General features: G+C 56.0%; 1 protein-coding gene across 1 annotated transcript; it reads right to left on the bottom strand.

Moving 5' to 3' along the window:
• Nucleotides 1–2319: 2319 nt before the first annotated feature.
• On the bottom strand, nt 2320–11992 carry Trim11 (tripartite motif containing 11). The gene is made up of 6 exons (XM_005342555.5): nt 11585–11992; nt 9606–9701; nt 8919–9149; nt 4857–4879; nt 4664–4764; nt 2320–3566 (listed from the first exon to the last, which is right to left on the bottom strand). The coding sequence occupies exons 1-6, from the start codon at nt 11990–11992 to the stop codon at nt 3019–3021; spliced, it is 1407 nt and encodes a 468-aa protein (XP_005342612.1). The 3' UTR covers nt 2320–3018.
• Nucleotides 11993–12004: the final 12 nt, after the last annotated feature.

Below are 12004 nucleotides of genomic sequence, written 5' to 3'. Positions count from 1 at the left end.
TTGGCACTGAATGGAAACAAACAAACCACAGTGTTGTTTATAAGATACACACACTTCAAATCAAATGACACAAACAGTTCAGAATTAAAAGCAGAAAATGATAACCCTGGAAAAGAGAACCATGAGAGAACTGACCTCGTTAGACCAACAGAGTGGACTTAAAGAAAACAAAGAACAACTCTTCAGAGCAGAGCAGTGTCCCCCCAAGGGGCCTGGCGGATTGCCTCCAGTCTAGAGGCTCCAGGCTCCAGCCTGTCTGCACAGTTCCCATTCTGTCCACACCACCAGCTGCAGTGCAGGCCCTGCTCAGGGAGCCAGTGCGCCTGTCTTCAACAACAGCCTCTCAAGCTGGGGGCAGATGTCAACTCACCATGGCTATGTTTCACTTTTCCCCAGCAATTAGCTTCCCAGTGCTCAGCTGTGGTAAATATTGGAGGAGACAGAAACACTAATTACCTTGATTTTATCATTGCATGTTGCACAACACATGTTAATTAAAGTCTAAATTAGAAACAAATGGATACATAGTGATAAAAGATTGATTCATCAAAAAGACATGATAAAACAGCCTCAAACTTCACAAGGCAAAATCTGTTGAAATTAAAGAGAAAAATAGACAATTCAACAGTAATAGAGATTTCAATAGCCCCTATGAACAATGTACAAAATAAGGGGAAAAATGTGAATTGGCAAACTGTTAGCTTTCTGTTGCTGTAATAAATATCTTCAAATTAAAGAGAGGAAAGGTTTATTTGGGCTTTAAGGTCACTTGGCCCTGTTGCTTTGGACTGTGGCAGCACAGTACATCATGAGAGAGGGGCACGGTGGAGGGGCTCTGTTCACCAGACACTGGATGTCTCCAGGCCCCCTTTAAGGGCACATCCCCATGACCTACCTTCCCACCCACTTCCTCTATGGTGCTGGGGACTGGTACCAAGCCTCCCCAGGCCCACCTCCTGCAGGTCCTTCCACAGCAGCACAGGTTGGTGGCCAGGCTTCGACTCAGGGACTGCAGGGGGCCTGCAGATGCAGACCTTGGCAAGCAGGCCCACACGTGTCCTGGACTCCAGTTTGGCTCTTGGCAGCCTCTCATCAGAGCCCACAGCCATCGCAGGGTTCTTCTGTGATCTCGGGCCTCTGGTGCTGTGGCTGCCCAGAGTAGGGACAGACTGCCATCCTTGTGGGGCTGGCCACTTGTTAGAGAGCAGAGGGCTTGTCCAGACCGCACATCTCACTGCAGAGGTCCAGAGCCTTTGCCCACAGCACAGGGCAGCCCTGCTTTGGTCACCCAGGGCCAGGTATAGACAACCAGGGACTGTCCCGTGCTCCAGAGGCCACTGGAGCCACCCGGCCCAGCCAGCTCTGGCCCACTGGCCCTGTCCTACCTGCTTCCCCTACAGGGATTCCAAGGAGGCCCTGGGAGACTCTCTGGCTCGTGGAAGCTTGCCCCCTTCTCCTGGGAAACGAGTGTGGAGAACCTCTTCCAGTGGTGCCCTGCTGCCATCCCAAAACATAAGGAAAAGGGAAGGGGGCAGTCGCAGCTGCAGAAGAACTGAGGAGCACAGTCGAAAGGGTAGTACAAGGACACTGTCCTGGAGTCTGTGGCCAAGGCACCAAGGTCAAGTGCAGGAGCAAAACAAGCCCCAAGTGAGCCAAAAGAAGAGTGGCAAGTAGGGTGGGGCTCTGAAAAAACAGGAGCTAGTCAGGTCCACTTAAAACCATCACCCTCTGGTGGAGCAGGACAAACCCACTGAGCGGGCAGCTCCTGGCTCTGACCTGGGCGTGCCCTACCAGCAGCCCCAGTAAGAGCCTGCGTGTCCCTCCCCCCACCCCCCATAGAAGCTGCTGGCCAACAATAAGGGTGGCGGGATTGAAGACTGTGAAGCTTCTGGGGCTAGGACAGGGCCTAATGTGTACTTCCAGTCAGGAGCCTCAGGGTCAGCTCCCTCTCTGAGCTGGTACCCCACATCTCTCACCCTATGGCCAGGCTGTCCTGGGACCACCTCCAAAGCCCCTGGTGGCTGTCCTGTCCCAGTCACTCATAGCACTGTCAGCCGACAAGTGGCAAGCCATGCCACTGCCTTACTGCCCGTGATCTGGTGCAAGTGGTGTAGCAGCACCTAGCAGGCCCCTGAGGGAAGTCCAACAGGAACGGCAGAGTGGGCCAGGATTCAATCACAGGCACTTGGGAAACATTCACCAAGGTCGGTCACGCCTGAGAGCTGGGGAGGACCCAGGGTCAGTCCTGGCTGTGGTAGTCTCTGGAGCCTGGCTCCATTGGGTTCCCATTCTTCACCCACAGGAGAAGCAGGCGGCAACTGTAGTCAAAGTTTATTTAGGGTGGAAACACTGTCATTACAATAAATAAAACAGGAATAAAATCCCAATCTAATACAAAAGCAATCCTGGGGTTCTCCTGGGGTCACTGCTATCCTGTTGTGGGCCAGGAGGCCTGGGGAGGTGCACAGGGGTTGCCTGCACAGCCACCAGCAGGAGGCCACTAGGCCAGGGAATATCACCCAGAGCACCACTTACCAGGCATCCTGTATATAGAGCATGTACAACCTGTCACCAGGCAGGTCCCCTCACTTCCTGCCCAGGCCATCCCCCTCCCTGAAGGCTCTGTCTGCTGTCCCCTCATCCCTATCCAGAGCCCTCCAATTCATGGCACCAAGCCTTGAGGGGCTGGAGGGCTTCCCATGGCCTTGCCCAGCATCTTCACTGAGCTGGGGTTCAGGGAGCTTCCAGGGCTAGGACAGGGCCAACTGTGCACTTCCAGCCAGGCTCACCAAGCTCTTGGAACTCGAGGCCAGAGACGCTGGTACAGAGGGTTCAGGGGGCCTGTGGAGGGCCCACAGGGAGGAGAGCCCACCTGCACCCTGATGCAGTCCCCACAGCAGGGCTTGGAGCACTCAGAAGGCACTATGTTCTTCCTACCATTCAGGACACACTCCCCTCCTCCAGGGTCCCCACATGGCCGAGAAACCCAGACTCCATGACTAGGTCCCTGACACATAGTCACTGGGGAACCAGGGTGTCCCCTGACCTGCCTTTCAGCTGGCAGATGGTCATAGGGGTGGGGCTGCTGGAGAGAGGAGAGAACAGGGGCCTGAGTGTCCCAGAGAAGGTCGTTTCTGGGAAGATGAACAGCAGGGACCCATCAGTCACGCTGTAGAATGAGAGGTGTCCAGCCTCATAGTCCAGAAAGATCCCCACGCGCCGAGGAGGGTCCCGGAGCGGAGAGAAGGCCGGCTCCGTGGAGGTGAAGTAGCTCCCCAGGAAGACCAGGATCCAGAAACCATTGCCAGCGGACAGCTCCCCCTTCTCCTTGCGGTTGACGTTCTCTCTACACACACCCAGGGCCCAGCTGGTACGATCCCCCACCTCCACCTCCCAGTAGTGGCGGCCCGAGGTGAAGCGTTCCTGACCTAGCACACAGGGGCCAGGGTCAAAGCGCTCAGGGCTGTCGGGCAGGGCCTGCCGCAGGTCACCTCGCTGCACGCTCCTCCTGTCCTCAGATAGGACCAGCTCAGGGTTAGCGGTGTCCGGGTCCAGGGTCACGTCCCCTGAAGAGAGAAGCTGGAGGTCACCAGGCATGGTGGTCTCCAAGGCAGCAACCCCTGCTCGGGCCCTGCTGGCAAAACCCACTCATCAACCTGTGTGCTGTTCACCCAAGGTTCATCCACCCTCACAGCCTGCTAAAGGGATTAGCTTTCCTCAGGAGGCTACTGACCTCCCTGGAAAAACCTCACCTAGCCACTACTGGTCATGATTGAGAATGTTCTAGAAACTGCTCCCCATTTCTACATCAGATAATGTAGGAAATCCTGAGTGCTTTCTCCCTTCTTTTAATCCCAAATTCAAGTCTGTGAGCTTTGGCCCAGCTTCCTCACTGGGCTCTGCTGGACCAGGCCACACCCAGAGTGACATAAAGACCCCTCTCTGGGATGAGAAGGTGGCTATCCCCACCCTAGCTGTGTGCCAAGTAGTCTTTGAGTGTCCACCTCCAGGCCAGGCGGGGCCCAGCACAGAGGAGCTCCTGTCGTGGCCCAGGTGGGTCCTAGACAGCCCCATGGAATCTAGGGCCCAGAAGACCGAATGTCCAGGCATGTCTACTGACTGCCCTATAGGCAGCGGAGGAGCTGAGCTCATCATCAATGACCAATGACCGGCCAAAACCAGCCAGGAGCGAGCTCTGGGAAGGGCCCTGAGCAGGGGGGGCAAGTTCCAGGCTGGAACCTTCCTAAGTGTCAGGAGGATGGTGCTCGGAGAGGGCACGGAGCACCCTCGCCCTTCCCCAAACTTCGGGCTACCCATGTCTTCCATCCCCGCTTTTCAGTTGTATTCTTTAATTAACTGGTAATAGTAAGTGTTCCCTTGAGTTTTGTGATCTATTGAGGCAAATGATCTCATGTGAGGCAGGGGTCACGGGAATTCTGATCTACAGCAGGCAGGTTAAAACTATGGATGCCACCTGCGTGCCAAGGGACTGAGCCTTTAACCTGTGGGGTCTACGGAACTCCAGGGAGACGGTCAGAGCTGAGCTGAGTCACTGGGACACCTTACTGGTGTCCAGAACACTGCAGACGGCTGGGTGTGCTAACCGCTGGTCTCACTGGTCACCTGGACTCTCAGCAGCCCCCTCCCAGGGTCAGCTACCCACCTCGAAACCTCCGCAGAGTCTCTACCAGCCCCGGGACCCTGCACACGGTCCTCAGCTCCATGGGCACCACCTCCGGGGGCTGCAGCTTCACATCCTGAACCCTGTGGGAAGCAGCCCATTTTACCACCATGGCCAGCAGGTAGGCCCCACCCCACCCCCTGCCACCTGCCCTGGGTGAGGCAAGGGCTCATACCTGCGTAGGGCATCCTTGATGTCCTGTAAAAAGGAGAAAAAATACATGCTCAGTACTAACACCTGCCACCTGGTCTGGGGCAGCAGAAACAGCACTGAGCTCAGAAAACCACCCTGAGCATGTGTCATGAGATGCTGGGCAGAGGCCTGGACACTTGAGCAGAGAACATGAAGGAGAGTGTGTCCCCCATCCCCCCACGTGCCAGGGGCTGGCAAGGCCTGTGTCCAGGCTTCTAGAAATGGGTGGCACTGTGGTATCTTGCCACCAGGAACCCACCCTGCGGCACCTCAGGTCTCCGGCTCTGCCCCACCACCCCTAGGACCCTAGCTCCACTTTCCTCCTGGACACTCCTCTTGCCTGTGTCTCAGGCTGACAGGTGACAGCAGCATACTCAACATCAAGGCAGACCCCTGCCTCTGCCCCCCAAATGCAACGCTGAAGTCCTGACCCCTGGGACCTCCAAGCACAACTGTATCTGGAGAAGCAGGATGCTCCTCAGCTTCCCATCACAGCAACAGGAAATAACCTAGAGGGGCTGGGGCTCAGCAGTAAGCGCTCGCCTTGCATGTATGAGGCACTAGGTTCCATCCTCAGCACCACATAAAAATAAATAAACAAAATAAAGGCATTTGTTCATCTACAACTAAAAAAGCAAAACAAAACAACACAACACATGAAACCTAGAGATTCATTTGGGCTCAGTCTCAGAGGTTTGGGTCACACTGGGTGGCTCCGTTACTTCGGGGTGAGAGAGGACACCATGATGGAAGGGTGTGGTAGAGGAAAGGTGTCAGATAGACAGATGGGGTGGGGGAGTGCTGGGGACCAGTGACACCCTTCCAGATACAACCTCGGGGACATGCACCCTCCAACCAGGCTCCCTCCTGCGCTCACCAGCACCTCCCTGTAATGCCAGCAGTGAAAAACCATCACCTGATCACTCCACAGTGAGGTTGGAGCCCTCGGGACCCCACCACTTCCCAGGAACCCCCACACCCTGCAGTGGGGACCAGCCTTCAACAGACTTTTAAGAGGAAGTGAAACTGAAACAGTTAGTGTGGGCCCCTACCCAATGGGGGTCATGTGCCCGCAAGAAGAGATCAGGACACAAGACACACAAGAGTGTTGACCATGGAGGGCACGGGAAGATGGTGCCAGGAGGCGTGTGCGGCCATGGTCTGGCTATGGTGTGTGTTCCTGAGGGCCCGGGTGGGGACCTAGTATGTGCAGCTGGCACGGTGGACCTGGAAGGTGGGCCTGACCCTTGGTGGAGCCTCCCCACCCTGCTTCCTGCTTTCCTGCGGCCTCTCCCCTGGATGTGCTAAGTGTTGTCACGTCTGCCATTATGTGACACTCCAAAGGGCCCCACAGAGCCATGCTGGGTGATTTGGACTTTCAGCCTCCAAAATCATGAGTTAAGCAATCAACTCTCTTCATGAAGTACCCGCCTCAAGTGTTTCATAGCCACAGAAATTGAGTCAACACGTCCAACCTGCTGACACCATGGACTTCCAGTCGCCAGGGTTATGAGAACACAAACCTGTCACTTACTTAAGGCACAGTCTGGACTTTATGTGGCAGCCCCAGGTGAGTCACACACCCAGTTATTGGAGGCCAGCTCGCCCAGGTCCCAGGCTCCCTGCAGGTGGGGCAGACAGAGGCAGTCTCTCTCACACAAGGAGGTAACTGTTAAGGGCAACAGGTCACACAGACCTGGACGGGAAAGGGAGACTCCTGGAGGGTCATGAGGCCCCAAGCAGACCAACTGGCACATGCTGGAAGATAGACATGCAAGGGCCTGGGCATGTGCAGGCTGGTGAGCACACAACAGCAGGGCACAGCTGTCCTGGTGGTCATGTGGCCTGGGCAGAGCTGCAAAAGGGGGGGGGGTCTGTACCCCTAGGGAAGGGGTGTGACACAGACACGTCCATTTAGGAAACTCACTGCACCACAAAATAGGCCACTGAGGAGTCCTGGAGGGCAGCGGGACCCAGGGGTGGGTTCAAGTCACCAAGGTCCTCCCCCTTCACCGAAGGGCATCTGTCCCTGGGGCAATAGGTGACCCTCCCCAGGTGCTGGCAACCTCCTGACTGAGGGGAACAGGTAGGCAGCAGGTAAGCGGGAAGGAGGAGCAAGAGAGGAGACAGGTGGAGACGGAGGCCGTAGGTGGGCTGCCTGGTGAAAGCCTGGCCCTCCCCACAATCCGTGAGCAACCCCCTTTCTGATCACCCCTTCCTCCTATAGCCTTCTTGATATTCTGATGTTCAGGATCTCAGGAGGGTAAGTGTGGTTCACAGTATCATGCTGAATATTTTGAAGTAGCTGGCAGAGAGGTTTTCCATGGTCTCACTACAAAGAAAAGACAACTGGACCTAGTGATGGATAGACAAGTTACCCCAACTTAAAAAAAAATACACAACACAAAGTATCAAGATACAACACTGCACCCCATGAATGTGTGCTTGTTACCTGCTGGCTAAAAACCAAGAGTTTTAAGAACCTAAAGAAATTTAAGGAAAAAACCTGTCAGTCCTCCACAAGGGTTCCTCAGCCTTCTGGACAGCGGACCCCTGCTTTACTGACCAGCATCTTCTCCTGAGCCAGTCCTGTTGCACAGGCTCCAACCCTCTGGCAGCTCAGGGTAGGCACAGGGTCAGGTTCACTGTCCCCAGGACACCTCTCCCTGTCCCTGAAAGAGTCACCTGGAGTGGGAGGCTCCTTGCCAGCAGGCTGCCCCATGGAAGGCAAGAGCCCTGCCTGCTGGCCACCCATGGCCTCTCCTACAGAAAAGTCCACCGAGTCCCAACTCCAGCCCGCATGGGCCACTCAGCAGTCACCACTACTTGACAGCCAGGGAGGCTCAGGCATGGAGCCTGTGGAAAGACCAGCAGGTCCCAAAGCAATGGTCAAGCCTTTTAGGGTCAACTGACCTGCCACCAAGACAGTGGGGAAGGGCATGCCAAGTGTTCTGGTTTGGGAAGATGGCAAGAGAAGGCCAGGTTCAGAGCAGAACCAGCTCTCCCAAAACACATGGGAGCACCTGCCATGGTTCAAACATCCCCATTGGAATTGAACTTGACCACTCTATTAGGTGTCAGGAGGTGGGGCCTTCCAGAGGGCATTGGATCATGAGTGTCTGCAGATTCCCCACCAGCAAGAAGGTTGTTTCCAGATGCACCCACCAACCTTGGACCTCTCAGCCTCCAGACTATAAGCCAAAGTAAACCTCTTCACACCTCTTTTTCATAAATTACCATCTCAGGTACTCTGCTACAACAGACTAAGCCAGCAGGCCAGAGTGGAGATACTCAAGTGCCCAGTGGTGGGGACAGAGGACAAGGGGCATGGACTTCCTGCTGAGAACACAGGAGCCCCTATGGGGAGTCCAGGCAAAGATGGGCAAGGGTGATCCAGGGCAGCCAGAAGCAGAAGAGCAGGAGTGTTTTCCAGGGCCACACATGTCATGGGGCAGGCCAAGCAAAGCCCAATCTGCTGTGTCCACAGAGCAGCTGCCCTGGGGAGCCTGAGAAAACTGAAGATAAATGGCAGGTTCTTGCAGAGTGCACTTGACCCTCCCCATGCACCGGTTCTGAGTCTGCGGATTCAACCAATAGTGAGTTGAAAACTTTTGCAAAAAAAAAATCATGTCCATACTTGAAGGCACACCAGCGTTTTCCCTGCATTTACACTACGTTTCCATACAGCAGGTGCTGTATGTCACTAGAGACCACTTAAACACACGGGGGACCATGCAGCTGATATACAATATTACATGGCAGGGAACTGCAGCCAGGTGGATTTCAGTGTCTCCCAGATACAAGAGAAGACTGTACCTAAGAGATCATCTGGGTGCAGGGAGGTTCTTTCTTCTACACTGGGTGTGGGGTGGGAGAACGGCTGGGCACCTCACTTGGCCCTGCAACATTTCACAGCAGGGGACAGCCCTCACAGACCAACCTGAGTCCTGGGTCACCTCTGCCCCACACTGCCTGCACTCTCTTGCTCCACCCCTCGGGTAATCCAGTCTCCAGCCATGTGCACACCAGCCTGGGGCTCACTCACCTGAAGAAGTCCCAGAGCCGGCAGCTGGCAGCGGCCCTCCAGCTCTGTGATGAGCGTGGCCAGCTGAGCACTCTGCTGGCCCAGCCTTGCAGCGCCCTCACGCAGCCGGGGCAGCACCTCCAGCTCCTCCTCCTCCAGCTTCTGCAGCAGCTGCTGCTCCTCCTCGGCCAGCAGGCGGCGCAGGCGCTCAAATTCACCCAGCACATTCTGCCGTTGGCTCTCCACCATTTTCTGCAGGGTAGGGGGCGGAGGATGGACAGCAGGACAGCTCAGCTGACTAAGCCAGACCACTGCTGGCACCAGGGTCCCAAACCTGCCATCTGGACCCACCCTCACCCCAAATCCACCTTCAAGGCCCAACACCATCATCCTTGACCCCTAAACACACCACCTGGGGTCTCTCCATGTCCAGCTCCTCACTGACTTCCAGATCTATTCCTGGGCCTCCTCTCATGCTTCATTCCTCCCACCCGCAATCTACCATCACAAGTGTGCCAGGACCCTAGCAGGGATACAGTGGGGCAAGACACCCCGCTACAACCAAGGCATTCTACTTGACTCTTAGAGTCAGTCCTCCCTCACCCACCTTGGCCTGGTCCCAGTGAGGCCAGGCCACAGCAATGACCACCAGATCCTCCACCCCCACCTGCTGACCCATCTCCCAGGAGCCCACAGCCTGGCACCTGCCTGCCACAAGGCACAGGTCTCCTCTGCTTGGGCCTGGGACAGTAGGGCATCTTCCATTTGCTTCCGCAGGTGCTCCAGGGACTTCTCCAGCTTCCCCTGGGGAGACAGACCAGGCAGAGCCATGGACCCCAGCCCAGCACTGGGACACACCAGGCAGGGCCCATGCCTGCACATGGGATTCTGCCCTTTCACACCTGACCTCGTCCCAAGTTCCTCCTGGGAGAACAGTGTGATTCCATGGGCAGCATCCTCCTCTGGCCACCCTGGCTGAGACCCCCTTTCCCCTATCAATCAATAGTCAAGGCCAAGTTGTTTTTCCTCACATGGGACTGAACGTCTGGTTCTCAACCCTGTTGCCCTACCCCAGGCCCTGCTCACTTTTGCAGAGTGCTCTGCATATTCAGGTTCCTTGAACAGGACAGTGTCCCTACCAAGCTGGCTCTGGAAGCACCCAGCTCACTCTCCAAGCCTCCCTCCCCTTCTCTTCTTTACAACCTGTTGGTTCATAAAGACCTGTGCTAAGTCAGATGCTGTGGTCTGCATGTGTACATCTCCCAAATTCAGAGATTGGAATCCACGCCCCAGATGATGGTGTCAGGAGGTGGGGTCTCTGAGAAGTGATGAGGTCACGAGATAGGAGCCTCACGATGGGATCAGTGCCCTTATAAAGGGACCCCAGGAACCCTCTACCCCTTCTCCATGTGAGTATACAGGGCAACCAGAAGCAGAAGCAGCCCTCACCAGATAGAAATGTGCCACACTGTGACCTTGGGCTTCTGGCCTGCAGAACTGGGAGCTGTACATGTGGGTGACACATGAGCTGCCCTGGCCAGGGTTGTTCAGGCAGCCTGCAACAGCTAGGACCCTTGACTTCTAGTGCTTTTCCCCCAAGCCCTTAGCATCATCAAAAGGATCTGGGACCAGTATAATTATATTGCTCTGCCCTTGATCCCAACTTCTCATTTCCACTTTTTCTTAGTTCTGTGCACCACTGAACAGCGAGTTCTACAAATAAGTGACTTGGTGGCTCCAGTTTGGGTTGTTCTAAATCTCCTTAAGGATGTGTTTACTTTGATCCACATACTCATCCACTATAGGAGTGGGCTGGCCATGCTGCCCCACTTTCCTGCCCTGATGGTGACATGGGGCTGAGTATTGATCCAAACGTCAGCTCAAGGTAGACCTGATATACTTGTTAGCAGATGCACAAAACTGAGAAGATGCAGCCAAGAAGCCTGAGGACTAGGGTGGGGGTTGACTAGTATCCCCAAGGGCACAGATTCCACCTTCATCATCGCACAAAACTTTTAAACTTTGACCCATCTTTTCAATACCTAGGAAACCAGAAGCCCTGAGACTCTTCAATATGGGTTTGTTTGATTTAAACCAGAAAGACGTGGGGAAAGAAGGTGGGTGAGGTCCATCAACACATGGAAAAAAGGTCCCCACTACTCCATCTAGAAATCCAGGGCAGTCATGGAAGGACCCAGGCAAACAATGCCTTTGTCCCCTCATCTTCCCCAGGACCCAGCAGTAGCCCCAAGGCAGATCTCTGCACTTGCCCACAACGCTCTTAGTCCGCCAGCAGTAGTTCACCTAGGGCAATAGGCCCACAACTTCTCTTCTGTTTTCCCTTGCTTTGGACTCCTTCACAAGGGACCCGCGGCTCCCAGAGGCCACCAGGAACCCCACTATCCTCACAAGAACTGGTCAGCAGCCTCCTGAGTCCCCTACCCCGGCGTGACTGCCGTTCCAGTTCTCCAAGGGCTGGGATAGGATGTGCCTCCTAGCTGTCCCGACACCACCCCACCCCGGCTCCCCTCAGTCCCCTAGCCGCGACTGTGCTCAGAGGCCAGGCAACCCAGTGCCCTCCTCCCAACCAGGACAGGCTTCGCCTAGAGCTTCCCCGCCCCGGAACAGGCTGCACTCCCACCCCCACTCCCCGCCAGGCCATGCCCCACTCCGCACAAGGGACGCACTTTGAGGTCGTCGGCCGCGTCCTGCAGCGGGCGTACGCGGTGCGTCCAATGCTCCCCCGAACGCTCGCAGGCAGCGCACAACAGGCGCAGCTCGTCGCTGCAGAAGGCGGCCAGCGGCTCGCGGTGCGCGGCGCACACGCCGTGAGGGACTGGCGATGGCGGATGCAGGCGCCGCGCCATCTCGGCCATCTTGGCGAGCGGGCGGTTGGGCCGTAGGTTCCTCTGCGGGGACAACTCGCGGCACTCAGGGCAGGCGTACGGGCCTTCGGGCTGACCCCAACAGCGCCGGATGCACTCGCGGCAGAAGTTGTGGCCGCAGTCGGTCATCACCGGGTCAGTGAAGTAGTCGAGGCAGATGGCGCAGGTGGCCTCCTCTTGGAGGTTAGTGGACAGGTCAGGGGCGGCCATGGCGCGCTCTCC

This window comes from Ictidomys tridecemlineatus, assembly GCF_052094955.1.
Source record: "Ictidomys tridecemlineatus isolate mIctTri1 chromosome 1 unlocalized genomic scaffold, mIctTri1.hap1 SUPER_1_unloc_3, whole genome shotgun sequence".
Classification (NCBI taxonomy): Eukaryota; Metazoa; Chordata; class Mammalia; order Rodentia; family Sciuridae; genus Ictidomys; species Ictidomys tridecemlineatus.
Note: the sequence above shows the minus strand (reverse complement) of the source record. Positions and strands in the feature narration are given on the sequence as shown.